Source organism: Callospermophilus lateralis, chromosome 1 (assembly GCF_048772815.1).
Source record: "Callospermophilus lateralis isolate mCalLat2 chromosome 1, mCalLat2.hap1, whole genome shotgun sequence".
Taxonomy (NCBI): Eukaryota; Metazoa; Chordata; class Mammalia; order Rodentia; family Sciuridae; genus Callospermophilus; species Callospermophilus lateralis.
In genome coordinates this window covers 219,432,880-219,457,508 of record NC_135305.1, presented here as the reverse complement: position 1 = coordinate 219,457,508, position 24,629 = coordinate 219,432,880, and the positions used below count along the sequence as shown (strand labels likewise).

Genomic DNA, 24,629 nt, shown 5'->3' with positions numbered 1-24,629 from the left:
GTCATGGAGGGGCAGTGGGGGTGGATGGTATGTGGGGCCAGGTGTCCTGAAAAGCCTCCAACTTTGGGTGTGAGATCTGGACCTGCAGCCCCCGGCTCTGCCACTTCCTGGACTTGATTTCCCATCTTCTTCTTGTAAAATGGGGCATCTTCTCTTGGCAGCGCCTGGACCCAGGCTTTGGTCTCTGGAAAATCAGCAGACCACACCCTGGTCTCTTGTTACTAGAGGAAATAACAATTCCAAGGGGTTATCTCCTCCCCACCTCATCCAGCAAGGAGGTGGCCGAGGGGGCAGCGACCTGTGTTCAAACCTATCTTTGGCCTTTGATGCACCCTCCTAGGTGTCCAGAGGGGTGTCCCCTAGTGTCCACATTTGGGAAGGAGCCTGTCTCTCCTTAAATCCCCTGAGCAAGTTCCAGGAATTGGGGCAACTTGATGAGTCCACAGGCAGGAGGACCCTACGTGGTTGGGGTTGTCAGGGGTGTGACCTTGGGAACCTCCACGAGAAGCTGTACTTCTGTCCTGAATTCTGGGCTTTTGTTTGTGTTGGTAAAAGTCCCCTAAGTTCATTGTGGATGACCCTGAAGAACCGTGACCTCTTCTGGTCTTGGGCAGGCGCTGACTGACACACACCTAGGAACGCACAGAAATTTACACAAGACAGAACTTTATTATGTGGGGCTTCCTGGTGAGGAGTGTGTGGGCCCCAGGGTAGGGCTTGTAGCACCATGAAGAGGGTGGCCTGGATCTTGGGGTCCCCACAGGGCAGGCAGAGCGGAGGTTGGGGTGGATATTCCTCTGGGGTCAGTTCACGGGGAGGGGATCAGGGAGATGGTGCTGAACTCCTCCCTCATAGTAGACACAGATTCCCCCCAGCTCCGAGTGGACAGGAAGGCCAGCGCTGGGGGGCAGGGCACCCGCAGACCCCCTCCCCACCTCCACTCTTCACAGTACATATTCCCATCAAAGGGTGGGAGAGCATTGGGGATTCCATGAGGGTGAGTGCAGAGGGCCCTGGGGTGACCTTTGTCCCCTTCCCAGACCCACCCTGGAGGAGGTCTCAGTCTGAACTACGTGAGGGGCTGGGAGTAGCTAGCCCCTCTCCATCGCCCAGCCAGGGGCCCTGCAGGGGTTCCCAATAAATAACTTCCAACTCCATCTCACCCTTCCCTCCCAGCTCCCGCCGCCTCCGGCCCTCTCTGGCCCAGACCCCCTCAGCCTGCACTCAGGTGTGGCTTCAGGTGCCGCGCGCCCCCTAGCGGCCCTGGCAGGTTTTGCAGCACATCTGGCGGAAGTAGGCTCGGCTGCAGAACTGAAATTTGAGCACCAGGGGGCAGTAGGCGACTTTGTTCACATCCTTGCACTCTGCCGGGGGGGTTGAGGGGAGAGAAAAAGAGAAATCAGGTCTTAGTGTCCCTCCCAGCAGGGGTGCATACACTGTCTAGACTGTGGGTTCTGGTCACTGACTTTGCCTCTCTATGTCTCAGTTTCTGCCATTGTCAAAAGAGGCTTATAAGAGTTCGTATGTCATTAGGCTGTTTTGAGGATTTAGAGTGTGCAGGAGTTGGGGCTGATTTGAATACATTATTAACCAGAAAAATATTTCCTATTCAGTTATCTTTTTGATGGCACCCAGAAGAGAATATCTGTTTACAATGCTCACTCCTTTCCCAAGTTTAATAAACTTGGGCCACAGTTCCAGGCATTTGTGTATTTTATGTTCATGGTATTCAACAATCTCTCTTCATGATACAGGACAGCAGCCAGTGAAGCACAGCAGGGTCCTGTCCTAATAAAGGACTTCACATTGATCATTTTGTTCCATCTCCCTAATGAGGCACCCCGCCCAAGTGAAGACATCATTCATACCCCTTGACAGATAAGGAAATGGAGGCACAGTGATGTGGGGCAAACCTCTGTAGTTTGGCTCCAGTACCTGGAATAAGAAATCTATTGCTGTCTTTTTAAAATGTGTGTAAACTGGTGTGGTGACGTACACCTGTAATCTCAGCTAGTTGGAAGGCTGAGGCAGGAGGATCACAAGTTTGAAGCCAGCTTGGGCAACTTACTGAGACCCTGTCTCAAATTTAAAAAGAGCTGGGGGTGTGGCTCAGTGGTAGAAGGCATGCCTAGCATGCTCAGGCCTTGCCTGAAACTTCTAGTACTGCAAAAGCAAACAAGCAAACAAAAATAAACATGATTTACAGCTGGGTCAGTGGCACCTGCCTGTAGTTCCAGCTACTCAGGAGGCTGAGGCAGGATCACTTGTGTCTAGGAGTTCAAGACCAACCCGGGTAACATAGTGAGACCCCCATCTCCATTCACACACACACAGTTGTGGTATAACAGCAGTATTCTCAAGGGGAGGAGAATTTGTCCCCTCCCCCACAGTAGGCAATATCTGGAGATATTTTTCCTTGTCATAATTGGGGAGAGGGGTTGTTACTGGCATCTAGTGAGAGGTCAGGATGCTGCAGACATCCTACAGAGCACAGGACAGAATCACCCGGCCCAACGCATCAACAGTGCCTGAGACTTCGAAACTCTGATGTAAAGAAAAAATCCAAGATGAATGAGAGAACAGGTGGAAATGAACAGGGTAAAGTTCACGGGCTGAGGGTGGGGACGAGCTGAGTCTGAGTGCTCAGAGGGTCAATGCCTAAAATGCTCAGCACAGTGACACCTAATAAGTGTTTGCAGGGTGGGCACAATGACAGATGGCCTGGCAGCGACCGAGGACAGCATTTCAGGGGCTCCAGGAGCTCTGCGACTAATTATCAGGACCCCCTTGCCTTCTCCTGTGCTCCTCTGGTCTGTCGCCCACATACCTTCCGGGCCGTCCCCAGGTGGCGTACTGTCGCACTTAGTCTCACACTGCTGTGTGGTGGGGGGCCGCAGGGCCTCGGTGCACTCGCGGGACGGCTGGCCGGTGTGGCTGGTGCAGTGCACGGCGCGCTGCTGCTGGCCGAGGCCACACTGCGCGGAGCACTGGGGAGAGGTGCGGCTGAGCCGTCGCCCCTCGGCCCTGCCCTCTCCCAAGTCCCCTAGGGCGTGCCCACCTACCTCGCTCCACTCACTCGCTACCCAGCGGGCTGGGGGACAGCGGCGCAGGTTGCAGCGCATGGTGGCCGGCGGCTTAGCTGCGGGCGGGCAGTGTGTGGGGGGCAGCGTGGCCCGCTGGTCAGCGCTCTTGCAAAGGACCACGCGGTGACGAAGTCCGGGCCCGCAGCTCGGGGTGCACTGTAGTTGGAGATTTTTATGCTCAGCGGGTGGGCAGGGGGCTGACCCAGTGGGAAGAGTGGAGTGGACAGGTAACTGAGCCAGTCGAGGGTGGCCCCCTAGGGTACCGGGCCACGGAGCAGGGGCCTCCTTGAGCCCCACCCACAGGCATCCCAGGACCTGCCCGCTCTCTGCCCGGAAGCGGACTGGGTGCGGGCGGGTGGGAGGGGGCAGCTGACCTCAGACCAGTCCAGGGCGGCCCACTCGGGAGGGCAGGCGGGGCCATGGCAGGCTTCCAGCACCGGTGGCCGGGGCTGCGGGCACGCGCTGTCGTCCAGCGCCTTCTCTTCGGCGGCCGACATGCGGCGCTGGCACACGACGGAGCGGCTGCGCACTCCCGCGTCACAGCTGCGGCTGCAGCGCGACCAGTTTCCCACCACCCAACTGTTGGGATGCAGGAGGGGCCTGAGCAAGTATTTGGGGCAGGGGGCCCCAACCCTGGAGCTCGTGTTCTGGCCGATGCCCGTCCTGCCAGTGAGCATCTTACAGAATGGGGCAGGGCAGGGGCAAAGTGCTCCAGATGCACTTAGAGAGAGCATCACTGGGCACCCCGACTGAGGGCAGGGAGATGCATCATCCTGATTCCCCAGACTGTTACCCTGGCTGTGCAGCATGATCGTCCTGACCCCAGAACCATCCAGCTTTAGCCCTCACCTTAAGGAGCACCATGACCTTGACCTTGGGTCCACTGTCACTGCAGTCCTGCATAGACCTGCTCCCCACCCCCTTGGGAGCATTCCTCCTGACCCCAGGGAGCACCCTACCCCATCCCAGGCCACCATGCCTCCAGGTGGACACTCACTCTGGTGGGCACGGCTCTGTGTTGCAGGCACGCTGCCTCTTGGGCAGTTTGCTGTGGGCACTGCAGTGGTGAGGGGCTACGGCCGAGCTGTCCAGCTGGTTGCGACACTCCACCACCTGCACCTGGCTGCCTGGGGGAGGGGAGAGTCCCGCTCAGCCCCATCAGAGGACGGCAGGCTGGGTGCCTCGCACTCACCCTGGCCCACCCTGGCCTCACCGCCTGCACACTGGGCTGAGCATTTGGTCCAGGGTGTGTAGTGCCAGGAGTAGGGGGGCAGGGCGTCCCGGGTGATGGGTGCATTGAAGCGGTAGCGGAGGGCAGGCAGCTCTGTTCGGGCCAGCACCTGGGGGCACAGGGAGCAGCCGATGGAGGGATCTCGTGGAGTCTCCATCCCCCCAAAATGCTAATGTTCTCCTGCACCTGTAACCCCCCACCCCGCCCCAATGTTACCATGACGATGAGAGAGGCATTAATGGGTCCCAGGGCTTCTAGGCTCTGGGCCTGGTCTGGCCCCTGTCGCAGGTGAAAGGTGGTCCCAGCCAGGGGCAGGCGGTGAGGCTGGGGGATTCCGGGCAGCCCCTCCAGCAGCAGGGACTCCTGGTCCCCCTTCAGGGCTGGGGACAGCACAGGGCTCAGAACTCTAGTCAGGCTACCCACCTCTGTGGACCCACAATCCCCATCTCCCCACCTCCGCATACCCAGATGACTGAGGGACAGGTTCAGGTCCTGGATGAAAATGTGGACAGAGCCTTTGGGGATCCAGACGACATCCTCGTACCCTGGACAGCAGAGGTCTGATGTCACCCACCTGTCCCCCTCATCCTTGGCCCCAATGGTGCTGCTAACCAGCTGAGGGCTTGCCCGGCATCCCGTGAAGTATACGTGTCACCGCGCTCATTTTATAGATGACAAAACTGAAGGTCAGAAACTAAGCAAGTGGCCTGAGTTTTACAGCTAGGCGGTGACTAAGTTGGAATTTTTTTTTTTTTTTTCCAACATTAGTGATGGACAGAGGTAGAGCCCAGGGCCCCATACATAGCAGACACTCTACCACTGAGCCACACCCTCCCTGGGGTGGATTTGAACCCAAATCTTTCTGCCCGTCTAATCACCAAAATCATCTGATCCAGCCACCTGGTTCCTACAGATACCACTGAGCCCCTGCCATACAGGGTGACAGGGTGGAATTTGGGCACTCAGAACTAGGTGTAAAGCAGGTTTCACCACTGACTACCTGGGCCCTAGGAGCCCTCTAATGCCCACCTGTACCATTCCATAGTCCTGGCCTATCTGGCTAGACCCCACTCCGTCCCCTGTGAGCTCTACCTTCCCTCTCTGCCAGGTTCAACATCCCTAACCCACCCCCTACTGCAGGAGGAGCGGCATGGCTCTGTGGAACCCCAGGGTGTGGGATCAGGTCTTCAGGCCTAAGGACCCTCAGTCTCCATCTCTCTCTCTCCTTGACCCACTAATGGCACTTCAATGTCCCTTGGGCTCCTCAATCTCTCTGTGTCCCAACTCAGTAACTTTCCTGTTCCCCTGGAAGTTCCCATCTTGGGGACAGCCTATTGCCTACTAGGGGTCACTTCGATGTCCTCTTGGACATCTGAAAATCCTCCTTGACTGCACATCCCCAATCCACGATCAGCCATGTCCTACCACCCTGGTGTCTGGATTTATCTTCATTTTACCTCTTCTTCCCACCTCCACTGCCCCTTCTCAGCTATGTCACCACATCGTCTCATCCTTGACACCAGCTGCCTCAAATAACCCCACTGGGGCCCTGCCCAGGGGATGACACTCATGTTCTGCAACTTGTTCCTGCTGGTCTGTGCGTGGCCTCGGATGACCAGCCCCATCATCCATCCCACCACACTCCCTGCGGCAGAGCCCCCAGCTTCCCAGCCCTCCTAGGCTTCCTGACTCCCCCTCCTTAGGACCCTTATCCCCGGCAGGAGCAAGGAAGAGTGCTCTCCACACCTCCCTAGGGTTCCCTCCCCAAGTAAGCCTTTTCCTGCCAGCACAGAGAGCTCCCCAGCTCCTCTGGCTCACAGGACGGAGAATGACCCCTCTTCCCAGCCAGACGCAGCCTGAGGGCCCCAGGACGGCAGAGGGAGGAGATCTGGATTTCCAGGCCTGGAGACTTCTGGTTGAGGGGGTCTAGGCAGCAGCTTGGGCCCTTCCTGATCCTGATCTGGGGCATTTTGTGCCCCCAGGACTACATGGGGCCCCTAGAGTCTAAAAAGTTACTGATCTTGGCTGCAGTGAGGTCAGCCCCGTCCCAGCCACCAAACCCGAGTGGGGAGTTGGAGAGCCCTCACCTGCCCCAGGCGAGGCTGGGCTGAAGACCCCCTCGATGGTCTCGCAGGCACTGCCGTCACCCCCACACACGCGACACTTGTCCTCCCGTAGGTCGGAGCCCAGGACGCGGTCACAGCCCACATGCTGCACAGAGAGCGCAGCGACCGGGTGGGCGTCACGGAGATGCCCTCCTGTCCCCCCACCAGCCCGCTCCTTCTCCTCAGGAGACCACTTTACCTTGCACTCGCCGCTGACACAAATGTCCACTGTGTCTGGGCGGCAGGGCGTCCCGTCCACCACAGCGGCTGCCCTCTCGGTGTAGAAGTTGAAGCCTTCGGCTAGGCATGTGAGAGAGCAGGCCTTCACGCCCCCTGGGGGGCACGGCCCCGTCAGACCCAGACCCAATGCCGTGGGCAGCGGGGAAGTGGGAGTGGAGGCCCCTGGTGCCCAGGCCAACCTCCACCCAGCACATCCCAGGAGCTCTCCTTCCTTGGGGAGGGGGAGATCCAGGCAGACCCCATGATGCCTTCAGCATCCACGCACGGCTGCATGCCCCCACAGCTTCACTCCGCTGCCCACAGCCCTGGGATTCCCAACTCACCTCCTCGGTACGTCTTCCATGTGTAGAATTTTCCACGGAAGGGGACACTGTCAAATTCAGAGCACTGCATTTCCCTGAAGTCCTGGGAGCCAGGGGGACAGTCCTGGATGGAGGAAGTTAGGGCAGAGAAGTGACACTCAGAGGGGCATTTGTTGAAAGGTTGAGACTGGAGGCAGGGAGGCCAGGGAGGAGGCTGGGATGGTCCAGGTGAGACTTGTGCTAGGCATCTAAGTGCATCTAGGTGAGTCATCACAGGGGAGGGATGAGCTGGGATGATGCCTGGGCCCTTCTTGAGAGAGGAAGCCTAGAATAAATGGAACATGAATGCTAGGGGTGTGTGGATTCCCTGCAGACTCCAGAATCCCCAGGTGGGGGTCTGGGAAGGTCACTGCTCACCAGAAGTTTTTCCTGCCCTCTGAACATCACCTTCTTTAGCAAGCCTCTGTGTGTGTCCCCCTAAAACTCACCCATACACAGGACCCCAGCCCTAGTAACTCCAGCATTTAAGGAACAAAAAGCAGAGACTCTGTGGAGAGAAGCCCCTCAGGGATGCGATCATGGAGGGGCCAGAAAGATGTGTGCAGATCTCTGGGTCAGACCAAGGCACAGCAGAAGACAAAAGATGGCCCCCAGATTTGGTGAGAGGAAGTCGGCCAGGGTTCTGGGATGACAGAGGTCAGTGGCTGGGCTCTTTGAGGGAAGCTTGGTTTGAAAGGAGGGGACACACAGCATTGTACCTGAGGAGATGGCAGGCAGCCGGCTGAAGCACTTGGACCCCCGCTCCCAAGGGTTGAGGGCTGGTGCCCCCTTGTTCTCAAGTGTGAGTCCCAGACACTCACCTCCGTGTTGCACGAGCGGTGCCGCCTCCGTTCGCCCAGACAGTACTTGCCCCCGATGGTTGGCCTGGAAGGGATGGGGGAGACAGGAGAGAGATGGGGCGACAGGGGGCGACAGGGGGCAGGGGTCCCCCGTTTTCCTGGGAAAAGGTCCTGAGGGCTGACCTGGGGCTGTCGCAGTGGCGGCTGGAAGAAGACACACCGCCGCCGCACGTTCTGCTGCAGTCGCCCCACGGGGTCCACGGGCCCCAGGCCCCGTCCACGCCCTCCGGCCGCGACCCGAAGGGGACACACACCCGCTTGTAGCACCACTGGGCGGGATTTTTTGGTGGTGGTTTTGGGGGGAGATGGAGAGGGCAGAGTCCTGGTCTGCACAGGCTCTGGGCTCAGGGCCCCGTCCCCACGACTCCCCCATGACCCAGGCACAAGTCCCCGTCCCTCGAGGATGGGGCGGAAGGGGATGGACAGTGGCGGGGTCTGAAGAAGCTGCCAGTCAGGTAGCACCGGGCTCTGGCAGAGGCCAGAGGCGTGGCGAGGGAGCCGGACAGCGCTCAAGCAAGAGGCGCGGCCTAAGCACAGGACCGGCGCGGGGCGGGGCGAAGCTGGTACTGAGACAAAAGCCGGAGGGGGCGTGGCCTGAGATGGACGGCCACACCGGGGCGGGACCTGCATGCGGAGGGCGTGGCTGGGGGCAGGAAGAAGGCGGGGGCGTGGCCCACGCAGGAAATGGATCGCGGGGCGGGGCCCAGCCTTGTCCGCGCTCACCCCCTTGTCGATGGTGTGCGTCTGGCACACCGTGCCCTCGGCGGCGGGGATGCTGTTGGTGATGCACCGGTTGCTCTTGCTCAGACACCACAGCTCGCTGCAGACCTCCTGCGGGCCGAGGTGCCCGCTCAGGCTCGACACCCTCCCTCCGCAGCCCGCCTGGCCCGGGAGGACCCAGCGTCCTGCTCACTGCAGCCCCGGAGCCGGGCCCCAGAGTTTTTCCGTCTCAACTGAGCCCCTTTTGGGGCATGGCTTGGGACTTCTGTCAGTAAGCTGTGCTTATGGAACACCGATGAGTGGCACGACCTCCTTTGAACATTATTATCCCCATTTTAGCGGAAGAAAATCAAGGTTCAGCAGGCAAGGTCCCTGAACTCCTAGGGGGCAGCCTGGAGACTAACCCAGACCTTTGAGGCTGGGTAAACTTGGGACCTGCTAGGAAGGGACAGGAGGGATTCCCTCTTCTTTTATGGGGTGTGCGAAGTGTAGGCAGAGGGGTTGTGAGGAACCAGGCCTGGGCGGTGGGTGGCTCTGGTCAAGTCTCATCTTTCGTTTTTTCCAGGTGGTGGTTCTCTTGTCCCCCCATCTGAACTGGAGAAGCCCCTGGTGCTTTTAAACTGTGGAGGGTGAAGGTTCGAGAGGATGGCACAGGGGTGTTTCCCTACTTCCCAGGTAAAAAATTAGGACCACCTTCTCCCGTCTTGGGCTGCTTGGGCTGGCCCAGGCACTGACAGCGGGTCCCGACCGTGGAAGCTGGACAGGTACCAGAGTCGCTTTGACCTTTCAGTCTAGGTTGTTATCCTGGGAGAAGCCCCACTAGATTCAGGTGTTGCCAAATCTCACTCCCTCCAGCCCACTCCTTCTGTAATTCTTTTCTTGAACTAAATCCTCCCAAGCTTTGCAGATTTGGGATTGGACTGGATGACGTAAGACCGTACCCTACTGGGTCAGCTCGAGAGATGAGTGGTTCTCAAACACGCTTCCTCAAATCTCCAGAGGCCCTGCCTTCTCCCTTCACAAAGAGGTCGCTCCTCTTCTGAAGACTCAGCCTGGTTGTCTGGCTTCACCTACTTGGCTTGTGTCCTCCTGGCCATCTCTAAAAATGCTGCACCAGTTCAGCCCCAGTCCCACTTCTGTCCTTCTCTCCATGGGGTGCTGTGGCGTATATGGTGAGTTCCAGGCCACTCAGGGAGACAGTCCTACCACTGACTTGCAGTACATTTCCCCTCTCTGGGCCTCAGTTTCCTCATCTACTAGATGGGCAGCCTTGCATAAATGCCCTGCTGTTGGGGACTAATGAGCACACGATCCCTGGCCCAGGTGTTAGGCTGAGCTCTTTCTATATCGTAGCCATTTAACATGCTGTAAGTAAATCCTGCCTTTGACAGGAGGGCCAGAAAGATGTTCTTTGAAAAAGGAAAGGAAGGTTCAATTCAACTTATATCCAGTGCCAGCCCAAGCTTGATATTCTGACAGTTCCTCTCCCTTCCCACCTCCCTTTATAAAATTCAGAGTCTAGAGAGACCTGGGCTCAAATCCCAGCTCTGCTGAACTATGTCCTGGGGTTAGCCATCCTCCTTAGGCCCAGACTATCTGTAACTTGGGGATAAAAGGATTGGGAGGGGTTTAAATGAGATGATATATAATCATGTGCTCAGCCCACAGTAAGTGCCCAGTAAATATCAGCTATTATCATTGTTAGGATTTTTAGGACATGGCAGATATTCAGGCATAGCCTCAGAACTTCTTAGGAATTCATTAGAGGCTATTACCAGCTAAGTGAGGGTTGGAGGGCAAGAGAATGTCAAGTAAATGTGCACTGTTCCCGGATCTGTCTCCTTGTCTTGCAGTGGGAGGACGTGAGGGCATTTTGACAGCTGCCGGCCCTCTGCTCTGCACTGCACTGGCAGGACATTATCTTGGCTATGGCCATGCAGACTCAGATTCTTCGTCTGGAGCATCAGGAGGGTTGGGGCTGGGCCTGGGGTCACTAGGGATGAGCCTGAGGATATCCAGGAAGCATGTTCGGGGACTGAGGAAGGTGAACAGCTGAGGAGCTGGCCGTGACTGAGGTCTAGTGGCCAAAGAAGGAAGCCAGCAAGTCTCTGTCTTTCTGGGGGAGCTGGGAGTGGGCTCCCCCCCCCCCCGGGGGCCAGCTTACTTTTTTTCCCCTTTGGTACTGGGGATTGAACCCAGGGGCGCTTTACCACCGAGCTACGGCCCCAGCCGTTTTTATTTTATTTTTGAGACAGGGTTTTACTAAATTGCTGAGGCTGGCCTTGAACTTGTGAGTTGCTCAGATTATAGTGCCACTGAGCCCAGCCCTAGCTCACTTCCTGTGCCTGGAGCTTTGAGAGTCTGAGCCTTCAGGGAGTGGGGAGTGGTCAGGAAGCTCAGAGCCTGTCTAGCCAAGCAGCCAGGAGACCTAGTGAACCGGTCAGTGGGGATGAGGGAAGGGAAGACAGGGCGTCCCTGGAAGGGACTTCTTTTCTGAGTGAGGTAGGTGGTTCACTCCTAGGGAGACTTTTCGTCAAGTCTGGGTGTTTAGTTTAAGACTTCCCACTTAGCGGTCTTGGGCCTTGGGTCCTGCTGCAGGCTGCGGGTGGCACTTACGTGCTGAACAGAAGGTGGTCCCTCCAGCCCAGCCCTCCAATCAGGGAGCCACAGAATCGGCATCTCACTTTCTTTCCCACTGTTGGCTGTTTGGGACACTGTACACCCCAGGCACCTCTGTCTTCCCGGCTCCCCTTGGGTCTCACCCCACCCCTGGCTGGCTCCCCCGCCCCCCACTTCCCGGGTTGGGTGCCCAGTGGTGGGGTTTCCCGCCCCGCGGCCCCCTCCCCTCCCAGGAAGGAAAGCAGGAAGGCTCTCTCTACCCCGTATTTACACTGACGCGATTTGACTCCGTGCTGGAAGCGGCACTGCTCGTCTGCATCATAGGCCTGGCCAGGGGCCACCGTTGGGTACACGAAGTCCTGTCTGGGGGGCCGGTTGTTCAGGCAGAGCCCTAGGCCGGAGCTGCAGGAAGGAAAACAGCTATCATGCCAAGGGGCTGCAGGCCAGGGGCTCTGGGGCGCACCTGGCTGGGCAGGGACCCCGAGGAGCAGCCCTGATTGCCACAGCTGCCCCCATGTGACTGTGACCCGCTGGGTGGGACAGGTGGGTCCATCCTCACTCCAGAAAGCTGGTGATGTAGTCTCGGCTGCAGGATGACCACACGAACGGGTTGGTCTTCATGGTGATGTGAGCGGCCATGAGCTTCGCGGGGTCCTGGCCACGGGCCCCACAGCTGTTCCCCACGCCGTCGTGGTTCATGCCGAATCTGGGGAGAGGGGTGTCGGTTCCGTGGGGTGCTGAGGGACCCGCCAGGCTCCTCCCATCCTCCCTCTCCTGAGGGCCCTGGCCTCACGTGTGCCCGATCTCGTGGGCAATGGTGAACGCCGTGGCCAGGCCGATGTCCTCGTTGATGCTGCAGCTTCTCTCCCGCTCACACATCCCGCCCACAGGGGCCAGGCCTAGGAAACAGGCACGTGGGGTCGGGCTGGCGGCCCAGGGCTGTGCTGGCTCCCCGGCCACCCTGCCAGGTCTCACCCCAGGGTCAGGGACCCCCTTACAGAGGCCCACGATCTACGGGACTCCAGTACCTAGTGTGCCGCAGGGTTTGTTCTTGTAGATGCAGATGTCATAGCTGTGGAAGGACAGGGCAGTGAGGGAACAGGACTGCCTCCCTGAGCCACCAGCACCACCGTGCCCAGCTCTGGGGGGTGGTGAGTCCTGCTTGGGAGGCGCTGTCTGCCTCTCACCCCAAGCTTCATGCTGCACAGCTGAAGCCAATCCGCTGGCCTTGGGGGTGCTGGGGTACGTGAGGGACTCCGACTGACCGGGAGGGTGAGTGAGTGTGTGCGTAGGGCCCAGGTGGCCCAGCAGCCCCCTCCCCACATTCTCAGGCTCCTGGCAGCCTTCCCATCCCCTCCATCCCACGGCAGATGTGACCCTGCTGGTCCCTCGGTCCACTCGTTCCGTTCCCTGGGCCCAAGTCCTGGGTCCTCCCCGCCCCTCACCGCGTGATGAGCACCGCTGTGTCATGGTTGGCCACACCGGTCTCCGGAATGGCGTTGCCATGGCCGCTGCGGCTCACGATGGATTTCTGCCACTTACAGAAGCTGTCCAGGGACTTCCCGGCGTGGTGGGTGATCTCCAGGGTGGGCTGGGGACAGAAAGAGCGAGGGGCGCGGGTGCCTGTCACCTTGGGCATGGCAGGCAGAGTGCCTTGGAGGGAAGGGGTGTCCCCTCCTGCCCCCACACCTGGTCCTCGGTGAGCAGGATGAGGCGCGTTACCAGGATGTTAACGATGTTTCCCAGACTCGAGTCCTGGAAAAGTTTGGCAACCTGACCTCCAAGAAACAAGAGAGACGGAGTCTTAAGAGGAGCCCGGGATGGAAAGCGGAAGGCAGAGACAGCGACAGCAGCTTGCTTTCGCGAAGCCCCTGGTGTGGCTGGGCCCGGGTCAGCCTGGGGCATGTGTCCTTTCCTGACCGGGAACCATTTCATCCTGACTTTATAGAGGAGGAAACCGGGGCACAGAGGCTGCAGGACACACAGCTGGTGATACCTTCAGTGGGATTCCCATCTGGGTTGCCTCCCGTCTTTGTGACATCCTGTCTGAGCTTATCTGTCTACTTCTCCTTTCACCCCGGCTCACCCCGCTCACTGCCTTGAGTGTTTTTGCCCAGAGGCAGCTGAGGAATACGCACATCTGGCCTCATCCCACAGCAATCGGAGGTACCAATTTAAGCAACAACACAGGAAGGTGGAACTGGGAGGGCAGCAGACTCCCGAGACAGTGGTCAGGGGAGGAGGAAGTGGTCCCGGGGCAAATGGGCAAGTGGTGGAAGGCAGGCTGCACAGGGGCCTTGGAGTGTGGACCATCATCATCCCGCCTGGAAACCCCCGGGAATCCAGGCAGGTTTTAGGAAACTCAGAAAGCCCAAGGGAGGGAGAGGAGCCCAGGGCGGGACAGGACACAGTGGTATCAGAGGTGATGTTATGTCAACATGTGGGCCATTCATCTGTCTGCTCAACTTTCTCTTGTTTTCTGCTTCAGTGAAACAAGAACCCCATTCATCAAGCCCTTGTATGTGCCAAGCCCTCTACACGGCTTCCCTCCCATTAACTTCTGCAGTAGGTGCCAGGGTAGCCCCATTTTACAGCTGTAGAAATTGAGGCTAGGTGAGGTCAAGAGCCGTGACTGAGATCTAACACAGGACTGAGAGCAATGGGTAGAAAATAGTAGATAAAAAAAACCCAACAAAACAAAAAACCTGTACCTGAACTGAACACATACAGACTCTTCTCCTTGGGGTGATTCCCTGAACAACAACTTTACTTTGCATATCCTTGGTATAGAGCACTCTAAGTCATCTAGAGATGAGCTGCAGTCTCTGGGAGGATGTGCGTAGGTTCTATGTACACCTGACATTTTATATAAGGCACCTCAACACCAAGACTTTCGTATCTGGGGGGGTCCTGGAGCCAATCACCTGTGGATACCAAGGGATGGCTGTATGTGAGTGTGGGTGAGGGAAGCCATCCCCTATGAACTGATAGGTGGGCGCTTGTGCAAAACTCTGCATGCATACAGATGTGTGCCTGCGAGTGTCCTGCTCACCTTCACGAGTACCTGCAAGCTGCGTGCTTATTATTATACAGAGCAAACACTTATGGGGCACCTACCCTGTGCCATGCCCTATTGTAAGTGTATATCAATTCTCTGAATCCACCTTAGCCTTATGAAGCGGGTGCCACTATTGACCCACTTTACAGATGGGTAAGTCCAGGCAGGGGGTGCAGTAGCTAGCTGAGTGAGGGCACACAGCTGAGGAGGGTCGAATCCATGGATGCAGAACCTACACGCCCAGAGGACCTACAGTTCTCGCTCCTGTGTCAGATCTCAAGCAGGGCTCTTGACCTCTCTGTGCCTTAGTCTCCATTGCTGTAAATGCCACGGAGCTGGGATTTAGGTCCCTGCAGGCTGCCTCTGCTCCAGGCCACCTGCTCCCAGCCTTTCCTCATTGATGGCAGCCCTGGCTTTTCACCCTGTCCCTCTCCATCCTACTGCTCTGGTCCCATATCAGGGACTAGGAGTGGGAAAGTGACAGCCATTTTCCTGACCCTTGGCTGCCAGTCCCAGGGCCCCATGCCCAGGAAGGGGGAGGCACTTACAATGTTCATGATGGCCAGCACGTACTGCTCCACGTCTCGGCGCCCATGGTAGGCCACCATCATCTTGTCAGCCACCACCAGGGTCTCCACATAGCGCTCTCGGCTGACTGAGCGCTTCAGGCCCGGCTGGCCTCGCTCTGTTTCATTTCCCAGGGGCCTGGCAGGTGGTGGTTTCAGGGTGCGCAGCCACCAGGGCCGACCTTTCCACGGTTTCTCATCTGGGGGGCCCAGTGAAGCAATTAAGCCCACGTTGCTGATGGGACACTCAGCTGCTGACCTCTGTCTACAAAGCCCCTTCGGTTGTGGCTCCGCCCAACAGTCTGGGTGGACAATTCCTGGTCATTTTCCTGCCTGTTCTCTCTTTGATGGTCCATCTGCTCCACAGGCTCCTCACCACCCTTTTTCTATCTGGTTCTGAAGTGACCCACTCCTTGAATGTTTGGGCCGGCACCGCTGTTGTCCGTCCCTCTGTCAAACCGTTGGGCTGAATAACAGTGTGACGACTCCATGGTTTGGTTGTACAACAGCCCAGCTGTTTGGCAACCAGACCACCCCCTCGCTCAAGTGGCTACCTGAACACTAGGACAGCTGTCCTACTACCAAGCTGGTTGGCTGAGTAACTGCCCAGTGTCCCATAACAACCGTTATGACGGCACAACTCCCCGACAATCCCGCTGCTCCAGTGCACGGGCAGGGAGCGGGCAGGGAGCAGGCTGTCGCGCCGTCTGAACCGGGTGCTTGCATAACTTCCTGGGCTTCCGGCAGCAACTTTCCAACCAAGGCACCGGCCAACAGGCCAGGCTGGCTCTAGAACAGCCCAAATGCCTGACTACACTATAGCTAGAATGTCTCAGTGACCAAATCGTGACACCACCCAACTTTCTGCTTGTACCTCTGACTGTGGTTTTATGTCTGCCACGGTGTACCATCCGCAGACTGTCAGATCCTTCAGCTCATTCACCATCTCGCTCTTTTGCTTTTCACTGAGCATCAGTCTGTTTTCTAACTGTATGATCAATCTTGCTGGCAAATATTCAGTTACTATATAGTTTTCCTATTCTCCCTTTCTCTAGATGTCTAGTGGTGAATTGTTCTTCTACTGGTCTGGTTGTAAATCTGACTGCTTTTTTTTCATCATTGAGGATGGAACCCAGGGCCTTGCACATGCTAGGAAATGCTCTACCATTGTGCCACATCCCCAGTCCTTTTTATTTTGAGTCAGGATCCCGCTAAGTTGTCCAAGCTGGCTTCAGACTTGTGACCAGCACCCCCCAGGGAGCTGAGATGACCATGCCTGGCAAATCTGACCTTTTGAACGTGCCCGAGGCCTTCTGATGCATTTTGACTGAACCCTTCTAGGGTCTGATACAACCACACCACTTCTTAACTGTCTGATTAGACACTAATCCTAGAGATGGAATGGCTTTACACCGCCCCCTGTCTGGCTGCCTTCCGGCTGGGCCAGCAGATGATGACAGTGATGGACTCCTGACTGTGGCTCCGCTACCTGGCTGTAGCATCCTGCTGCCCCACTGCCTGCAGGCCCATATCTTTTTCTCAACAGTTCCCCTTTCCCCGTGGGGGGCTGCTTGCTGACCTTCTGGATGAAAACACACTGCTGCCGACCTCTACCTCAAGGGAAGGATGTTGTGTGGCCCCTTTGCCCGCTCCCAGAGAGACAGGTGTACCTCTCACTCCACAGGCTGTGTCCAGGTGGGGGTGGCGCAGGGAGGAACGCTTGTATACCACATGAGGGCCACTTTCCTCTGGGCCCCGGGGACCCTTAGGCCCACCTGGCAGGGGCTCAATCAGGTACTCTTCCTCATCCGCCACAATCAGGCCATGCTGGGGGTAGGGAAGTGGGGGAGAAAGCTCGGATCAGGTTCTTGTTTCTCAGGTCCCTGGGGCCCCGTGTCTGTCTTTGCCATTTCAATCCTTCTATCTTATGGGGTGCATTTCACTATTACTTTTCTAATTTCTTGAGATGTTGTTCAAATCACTTATCTTCAGCCTGACCTGAGGCTACTCATTTTCCTCTAAGTACCGCTTTAGCTACCTTCCCAAAGTATTGATTATCAGTAGCTCTAAACTACTTTAAAAAAGGTCCCACTATGATCCCTTGGCTGATCTACATTTAGAAGTATTTTTCACAACTTCCAAAAAAGTGTGGGCATTTCCCTCTGCTTCCCAGAATCCTCAGCTCACCAGGCCCCCACAGGTGCTGATGGCCACATGGGAGCTGCCAGCCTGGCCCTGCAGGTGGCCAGCGTAGAGGCAGTGGGGCCGGGCAGCTCTCTGCCAGGCCAGGCCCTCTCGGGTCCAGTACTCCACGGAGACGTGCCCTGCCAGTAGACGGGGGCTGCGGGTCAGGTTCAGCAGGAAGTGGGTGCTGGGTGCAGCCACCTTGTAGAAGAGACGGGCCTCGGCTGTGGCCCCTGTGCCCCTGCGCTGCCTCTGGAGGGCAGGTGGTGAGAAGGCCAGCAGTGCCCCGTTGTGGTCCACGCGGGTAGGGAAGGCGATCTCATAGCTCTCCAGACTGGACAGGAACTCATCTGTGGGTGAGGGTCAGAGGCTCTGGTTGACCCTGTGACCTAGCTCCTAAAGCAGGTGACACTGGCCTCACCAACTCCCAAATCCAGATCCCTGACTGCAGAGCTAAACCTAAGTGAACCCCGGCCCTTCCACCCAGGACCCCCCCCCACCACCTTAACTTCCTGCTCCCATGGCCACCCTTGGACCGCTCCTACCTTGAGATCGGAAGGCATGTGTGACCTTGAAGGTGAGGCCCAGCCCCAGGGCGAGGGCCCAGCGGAGGATCTGGCAGGCGGAAGCCATAGGGGCTACGTGTCCACATGTCTCTCCCGCCCCGGCTGCTGGCAGCCCCCGCCGTACTGCCCTCCCTGTTCACAGCCGGCGCAGCATCACTGGGCTCCTGGAGGGGGGCCGGGGCAGGAGGGGACCTGGTCTTATTGCCCAGCACAGCCAATGCCAAGGCCCCTTGCCAGATTGACAGGCACCTGCAGCCACTCACGCCCACACCTGAGGATGGTCAAGACACATCCCCAGGTGAAGATCCCAAATGTCCTTTCTCACTTAGTCCCCCTCCCCACCCTCCCTACACTCAGAGCTGACCGGCAGGGGCCAGGACTCTGTGTGCATCACCCCCGCCCCCTCGTGTGCCAGCATGGCTTTGCACACCATGGCATTTCATTTCCGGAGTAACTATGAAGTCCCCGTTCCCCACTCTCCTTTTGTAAACGAGGGGTGATAGAGATTGCCCAGGGTCACATGGCCAGAAAGGGGTAGCCATTCCTTTATTGGATCATGATAGTGCTGGGCTGGGGAAGGGGGCTGGGTACCGCAGCTGCACATTATATGGGCCGAGCCCTCCTCACCCCTCCTGGGGCTCTGTGTTCCTCCTGGAAATGACAGACAAGTAAATGGAGAGACACAAGTTCAGATTGTGACATGCTCTCTAAAGAGTCAAAGGGACACGGAAGCAGAGGTCGGAAGGATGCGAAGAAGCCGAGTGTGGGAAGAGACAGGAGAGGGTGCACCAGTCAGGGAAGGGCAAGGGGAAGGCCTGGAGGAGCAGGGAGGAGCCTGGCTCAGCCGGGGCAGGGAAGGCCGGGTGCTGGTCAGTGCAGATGAAAGCCAAGGCGCATACTGAGGGCCTCCTGCCCCCCGAACTCCCTGCCACCTCCCGTTCAGATCCTCTGCCCCCGGTAGCAGGGCACCTCACCAGCAGGCTGGAAACCCTAGCACGGGTTCTGAGGCCTCTCCTCCGCCCCACATTTCCAGCCTGGCTCCTGGTCCTGCTTCTGGTTTCAGATTCAGGCCTGCCGGGCAGTTCTGTTTCTCGGGCCTCTGCCCCAGGCCAGCCTGCTGCAGACACCACTTTGGGCCACCACCCTGTGCCAAGCCCTCCTCCCCTACGCCCTCTCGTCTCCGCCCTCCTCCTCCGTGCAAAATCCCCCTTAATCACACACTGTCTTGTTTTCTTTGCAGTCCGGCCAAGTCTGAGAGTCGATCCCCAAACAGGGCAGCTTGGCTGCGAGGGAGGGGAGCCAGGTTTCCTCGGAGATGCTGAAGGAGAAGCCCACATGCCCCCTGCTGCTTGGACCCCTCCAGTGATGGGGTGCTCACTCAGACATTTTTCCATGTTCTGTTCTCGTTTTTTTCTATTACCTTTCAGGGGTTCCGTTGTGGCGCGGGGAGAACCCTTGCGTGTGGATCGGATCTTCCCTGAGCTGCGCTCTACATGGGCCTCTCTGGGTTTCAGCTGCTCTTTCTGCAGAGCCCGGCCGGGGGGGGGGGGGGGGGGGGGGGGGGGACAAAGAAGAGGAACCAGGCTGTCTTCAGTGATGTGCTGGGTGGAGTGTTCAGGGTGGCTGAGGATTCCCTGAGCCCTCCTCACCGCTGGGACCTTGTCATAATGCACCCCCAACTCCAAAGGTCCTTCTTCCTGTGTCTTCTCCCCTATTCCTTCTTTGGAATCAAGATCCTGCCGTAACCCCCTGCCCACCCCAGGTGGGGGCATCGCAAGTAAAGCTGGACCTCCCCGTCCCTCCCGTTGGCCCTGTCTCTCTTCTTTCCGGCACCGCGCAGGCTTGGTACCACATCTTCTTCCTGAGCACCTCTCTTTGGTCCTCTTCTCCTGCCTCCCCGCCAATTCACCCCTCAGTCCTCGCGGCTGTCTTCTGAAGCTGGGCCCCCCCCCCCAACCTCCCAGCCTGTCTGTGCCTCTGGCTCGGGTGGGGAGTGAGAGATGGAAGGACTCAGCTTGGGCAGGGGGACGAGTGGGGTGTGGAGAGGGCATGGCAGGGTCAGGGGCAGCTGGGAGGTGTGACAGTCCAGGGCACTCTGGGTGTGGGGGACAAGATGAGGCTCCAGGGATGGTGTTAGGAGGGGTCTCAAGCCTGGAGGGCAACAGGGAGTCAGCAAGGGCTTTACAAGGACTGTGTGGAGCTGTGTGTGCGCATTACTGTATGGAAGTGACCCTGTAAGTGTATATGTGTGACCTCGTGTGTGTGTGTGCGCACCTAGGCTTGGCCATTTCCCCCCAAGCCTTTTACTCCAGAAGGTAGGAGGGAGGCTGCCAGCCCAGGGGGCCAACACTGGAGGAGGAAATGCCTTGTAGATAGAGCCCGGAAACTGAGGCTCCATCCCATCCCAGGGCTCCTGGAGGGACCTCCACACTTGGACCTCCCACACCAGGCCGGGGCAAATGTGCCACTGGGCCTCCATGTGGAGGCCGAGGTCATGTCTGGCAGGCAGAGGAGCCTGTGGGACCGGGTCAGTGACCCTCCTCTGAGTCTGCACATCTGGCTGGGCAGGCTGGAGGCAGCCCCTGCACCGAGGCAGACAAAGGCCCCACTGCAGCCTGCACAGGAGCGGATGGTGCTGGGCCTCAAGACCAGCCGCTAATTAGAGGCCCTGAGTCTTGAGCCCGACCCCTGGAGACACCCTGAGAGAGTTGGTGACCAACTCAGGGGAAGTGGGCGGCACCACTCCCACACCCAGACACAAACACACACTGGCAGTGACACACACACACCCCAGGGCAACCACACCTGCAGAGCCAGCACAGCTCGGCACACCAGACCCACAAAGGACCCCCTCCGTCCCAGACACACACACGGACCCCTAGCACACACAGAGAAACAGACATAACTACACACTTCCAGACCTATGTGCACAGACACCTACACCCTCATTTACACACAGACATACACATATAAACAGTCCGGCCTACGCATGCAGACACACACTAATTCACATACACACAGATGACTCAGATTCAGACGCACAGGCCTATGAGCAGACACGTACACACATTTACACACACACACACACACCAACTGGAGGCCAGCTTGCAAGTCCCACAAACCTAGACTCCGCAAACACACACACAAACACACACACAAACACACACACACACACACACACACACACACACCGGCATTTATATATCACACTCAAGGGAGACACAGATTCTTGGAGACACACCAGACACACGCCTGGACACTGACACAGCTGACACAGAAGACACTTACCTATGTGTACACACCGGTTTACACTCACACTTAGGCAAACAGCCCGCCCAGATCATCACGGCCACTCGCCCCCAGACGCACAAAGACATCACCATCGCACACAGCGGACGCACCCCCTGGGCACCTACGTGGGTGGACACGCGCCCACACACAGCAAACCCGACGGCGCTCCCCGAACCCCGGCTCCGACTGGCTCCCGGGGGCGCCCACTTGGGGACGTCCCGCTCCACCGCGACGCGCGCGGCGGGACAGCGCGGCGAGCCACGGCCCGCAGCCACCCCGCCGGCCCCCGACACGCAGTCCCGCGGGGCCACGCAGCCCGCCCGCCGCCCGCCGCCCGCCCCGAGGGCGCGATCGCCGCTACCTGCGCCGCGGGGCCTCCGCTCCGCCGTGGCCGCCGCCGTCTCCCGCCCCGCGCGCAGGAAGGGAGGGAGCGAGCGCGGCGGCGTGGCCGGGGGAGGGGGCGCGGGGACGGCACTTCCTGAGCCGCCCGCCAGGGTTATAAAAAACCCCCAAACCGCGCGGCCAGAAGCCCCGCCCGCCAGCGCCGCCGCCGCCCGCCCTGGGCCGCGAGCTGGAGCCCGGCCAGGGACCCGGGAGCGCCGCGCTCCGCCGGCCCGCGCCCTGCCCAGGGGGGTGCCGCGGGGAGGCGCGTGGGGGGCCGGGGAGGCGCGGCGTGGGGAGGGGGTGGCGGGGGAGGGGCGGCAGGCAGAGCTGGGTGGGCGGGGGTCAGGGCCGCGGAGATGGGGTGCTGGGGGAGTTTAAATGGAAGCGGCGAGGCCACGGGGAAGGGGCCGACTCGGGTGGGGGCCAGGGGAAGGAGCCGTGGGGGGGGCATGGGACCCGAGGGGGGTGCAGGACCGGGCGGCGGGTGGGGGAGGGGAGAGCCCACTCCCTCGCCAGCTTCAGCAGCATCAACCACAGCTGTTATTTATTGAGGTTTGGTCCTTTCTCAAACAAGCATTTATGGGGCGCCTCCCGTGTGTGTGCCAGGCTCTGTGCCTGGGGCTGGTGAGTAAATGCCAGTTGGCCCCGCCCTCCTGGAGCCTTCTGAGGGCTTGACCTGCCCTGGGCCTGCCCTCGGGTTCAGTGCTGTTAACTCCTTCCCGGGGAGTGGGCTCGGCTGGTCCCGTTTCACGGATGGGAAAACCGAGGCCAGAGGGTCCCCCTGTGGGTCTTGATTGCCCCTGGGTGGGTCCTCAGACCCTGAGGAGTGGGTACATGAATGAGGGTGACCTGGATGCTCCGGGTGGCCAGTTTTCTCCCGGGCTTCTTAGTGCCTGGCTTAGGAGGGAGGGGACAGACAGTAACACCCCCCCCCACACACACACACAACCCTGCACCTCACAATTCCAGATACTTACCAGGCAAGGCCCCCAGAGAGTGGGCGGAGCCTTGGCCTTAGGTTTTTCTGGCTCTGGGTTCCTCACCTCTGCAGAGAGTGGGGCCCAGGGGAAGAGGGGCTCCACTGAGCAGCACAGATGCTCAGGTGCCAGGACCCCGGGGAGCACATGGAATAACATGTACAGCTCATGGATACAGCAGGTACTCCATAAGTGCCAGATTCCTGGAGCTCCCCCACCCCTGTCCTTACCCCAGCCTCTCTGGACTCCAGCCCCAGACCAGAGAGGCATCTGGTCCTTGCTCCCACGGCTCCCTGCGGAGAGCCTCTTGAGCCCCACCTGAGGAGCCAGTCCGCTGTCCCTGGCCTCTGCTGGACATACCTCCATCACCCGTGAGCCTCCTGGGATCAGCCCTGGGCCGCCTTCCAGATCCCTGTTGCTCCATCAGAAGGTGGCTGCCCTTGTGTGCTCAGTTGGCCCTTGACGCTCAAGGCCTTCTCTCTTAGCCCAGTGGCTGGTCCAGCCACCTGTCCCGTGTGTGGCGATGGACGGCCTCCAGACCACAGTGGGAATTTCAGGACTGCTTTGAGCCAGGCACTTCCAGGCTGTGCCACTTACCAGCTAAGAAATCTTATAATTAATCTGCAAAACTTGGACTTTGGGTGCAGCGGTGCAGTCCTGAAATCCCAGTGATTTGGGAGGCTAAGTCAGGAGAATCGAAAGTTCAAGGCCAGCCTGGGCAACGTAGTGGGACCCTGTCTCAACATATAAAAGGCTGAAAAGTGCTGAGGATGTGGCTCAGTGGTAGAGCACCCTGGGTTTAATCCCAAGTACAAAACCAAAACACACACACACACACACACACACAGCCTCTGACTCTTTTTTTTTGTCCCCCCTCCTTTCTGCCACAGCTGCAGAGTTCCCTTGGGGTCTCTCTCCTCCTGCCTGGATGGAGTGGGGCTTGGCTTGTGCCTTCAGGTGTTGGAAAGGCCACACTACTCTTAGTCAATGAGTTTTTTTTTTTTTCAGGGAATCCTGGAAAACAGATTTTTGCATCTTGATGGGATTATTTACTTAATGGAGAGGGTGGGGCCTTGTGACATTGCCCAGGTTGCCCCTGAATTCATGCGGCCCTCTAGGCTGCTCTTTAGTCCTTCATGTCTTGCCTGAAGCATCACCCCCTGGGCAAGCCCTGCCCTGACCCCCCCCCCAATTTAATATCCCCCCCTCCACACCTCCTCTGCATTCCCTGGTTTACTTTACTCCCACCAGGAGTCACTACCCGACGTACTCTGTGGAACCCTTGGTTCTGTGGATCCTCTGTCTCCCTGCAGCATCTCAGCTCTGCGTGGGGAGGTGTTGTAGCTCAGAGATCTGGTGCATTCAGGGCCGTCTGGCTTAGACAGCAAGGAGCTCTGCTTATCCATGGCTGGAGGAGAAGATGTCCTGCAGTATCTACGTGGGGACTTGGAGCTCACTGAAGAAGGCTCCCCAGGCCTGCGTCCCAAAGCTCAGGCATGGAGAGAGATTGGATATTTCTTTTCCTTCCCCCCCCCCCCCCCCCCCCCCCCCCGCTTTTGTTTTGTACTGGGGACCCACCCTGGGGCCTCACAGCATGCGAGGCCAGCACTCTACCTCTGAGGTCTATCTGCAGCTCTTTTTAATTTTTATTTTGACAAGGCTCTCACTAAGTTGCCGAAGCCATCCTGGGACTTGCGATCCTTCTGCCTCGGCCTCCCAAATACCTGGGACTGCAGGGGTGCTCCACCAGGCTCAGCGGAGGGGGGTGTTTAAAAACCCACCTTAACTCCTCTCGTGAACTTCCCTTTCAGTCACAGGATCTGAGACCAGGCTGGGAGCTTCTTGCCAAGGCACCTGCCTCTTAGAACCCAGGCAGCAGAGGCTGGAGGGAGGGGCTTGTCCTCTGCAACTGAAGGACCTTGTTCAGGTAACGAGCTCTGGCTCCTTCAGGGACCTGTCCCCAACTCCTCTTGGCCCAGCACTCTGGGCCTGGGCAGAAGGGCTATGCAGTGCGCGGAGAGGTAGGGCCCAGCCCAGGGTCTCTGTGTGTGTGTAGGGCGGTGGGCACGGTGACCTCACCCCCAGATCAGCTGAGAGCTGTAGTTCTTCCCACACCCCATCTGGCAAGAGGGTCAGTGTGACCTGGTTCAGTCTTACAAGCTGTGCAACTCTGAGTGTGAATCATCCTCTCTGAACTTGGTTCTTTAACTGAGAGGTGGGAATAACTGTTCGCATTCACCTTAGACTATTTTTGTGCTGTTTTTTTTTGTTTTAATTTGGGAAGGGCACAGATTTATCCCCTCACGGCTCTGAGGTTGGGCGCTTGCAGGTCGAGGCCAGGCACCTGCCGGCGGGTTGCCGCTTCTTGAGAGGCGCATCCTCTGGAGGGAGGATTGTTATGTCC

At 58.4% G+C, this 24,629-nt stretch overlaps 1 protein-coding gene across 5 annotated transcripts; it reads right to left on the bottom strand.

Moving 5' to 3' along the window:
* Positions 1–679: 679 nt before the first annotated feature.
* On the bottom strand, positions 680–21,298 carry Adamts10 (ADAM metallopeptidase with thrombospondin type 1 motif 10). Of its 5 annotated transcripts, none has more exons than XM_076849566.2 (26): positions 21,226–21,298; positions 18,994–19,096; positions 17,553–17,737; positions 17,011–17,357; positions 16,494–16,650; positions 14,806–15,023; positions 12,889–12,972; positions 12,645–12,790; positions 12,228–12,271; positions 11,993–12,098; positions 11,759–11,905; positions 11,460–11,601; positions 8,584–8,691; positions 7,984–8,129; positions 7,822–7,885; positions 6,983–7,085; positions 6,619–6,752; positions 6,402–6,525; positions 4,779–4,859; positions 4,531–4,694; positions 4,297–4,423; positions 4,081–4,210; positions 3,458–3,662; positions 3,063–3,239; positions 2,828–2,987; positions 680–1,364 (listed from the first exon to the last, which is right to left on the bottom strand). In XM_076849566.2, the coding sequence occupies exons 3-26, from the start codon at positions 17,638–17,640 to the stop codon at positions 1,255–1,257; spliced, it is 3,312 nt and encodes a 1,103-aa protein (XP_076705681.1). In that variant the 5' UTR covers positions 17,641–17,737; positions 18,994–19,096; positions 21,226–21,298; the 3' UTR covers positions 680–1,254. The 5 variants fall into 5 exon arrangements, with proteins under 5 accessions (XP_076705681.1, XP_076705690.1, XP_076705701.1 ...); XM_076849575.2 differs by having other exon boundaries at positions 6,619–6,719; XM_076849586.2 differs by lacking the exons at positions 11,759–11,905; positions 11,993–12,098; positions 12,228–12,271; ... (6 more) ...; positions 18,994–19,096; positions 21,226–21,298 and having other exon boundaries at positions 11,471–11,595.
* Positions 21,299–24,629: the final 3,331 nt, after the last annotated feature.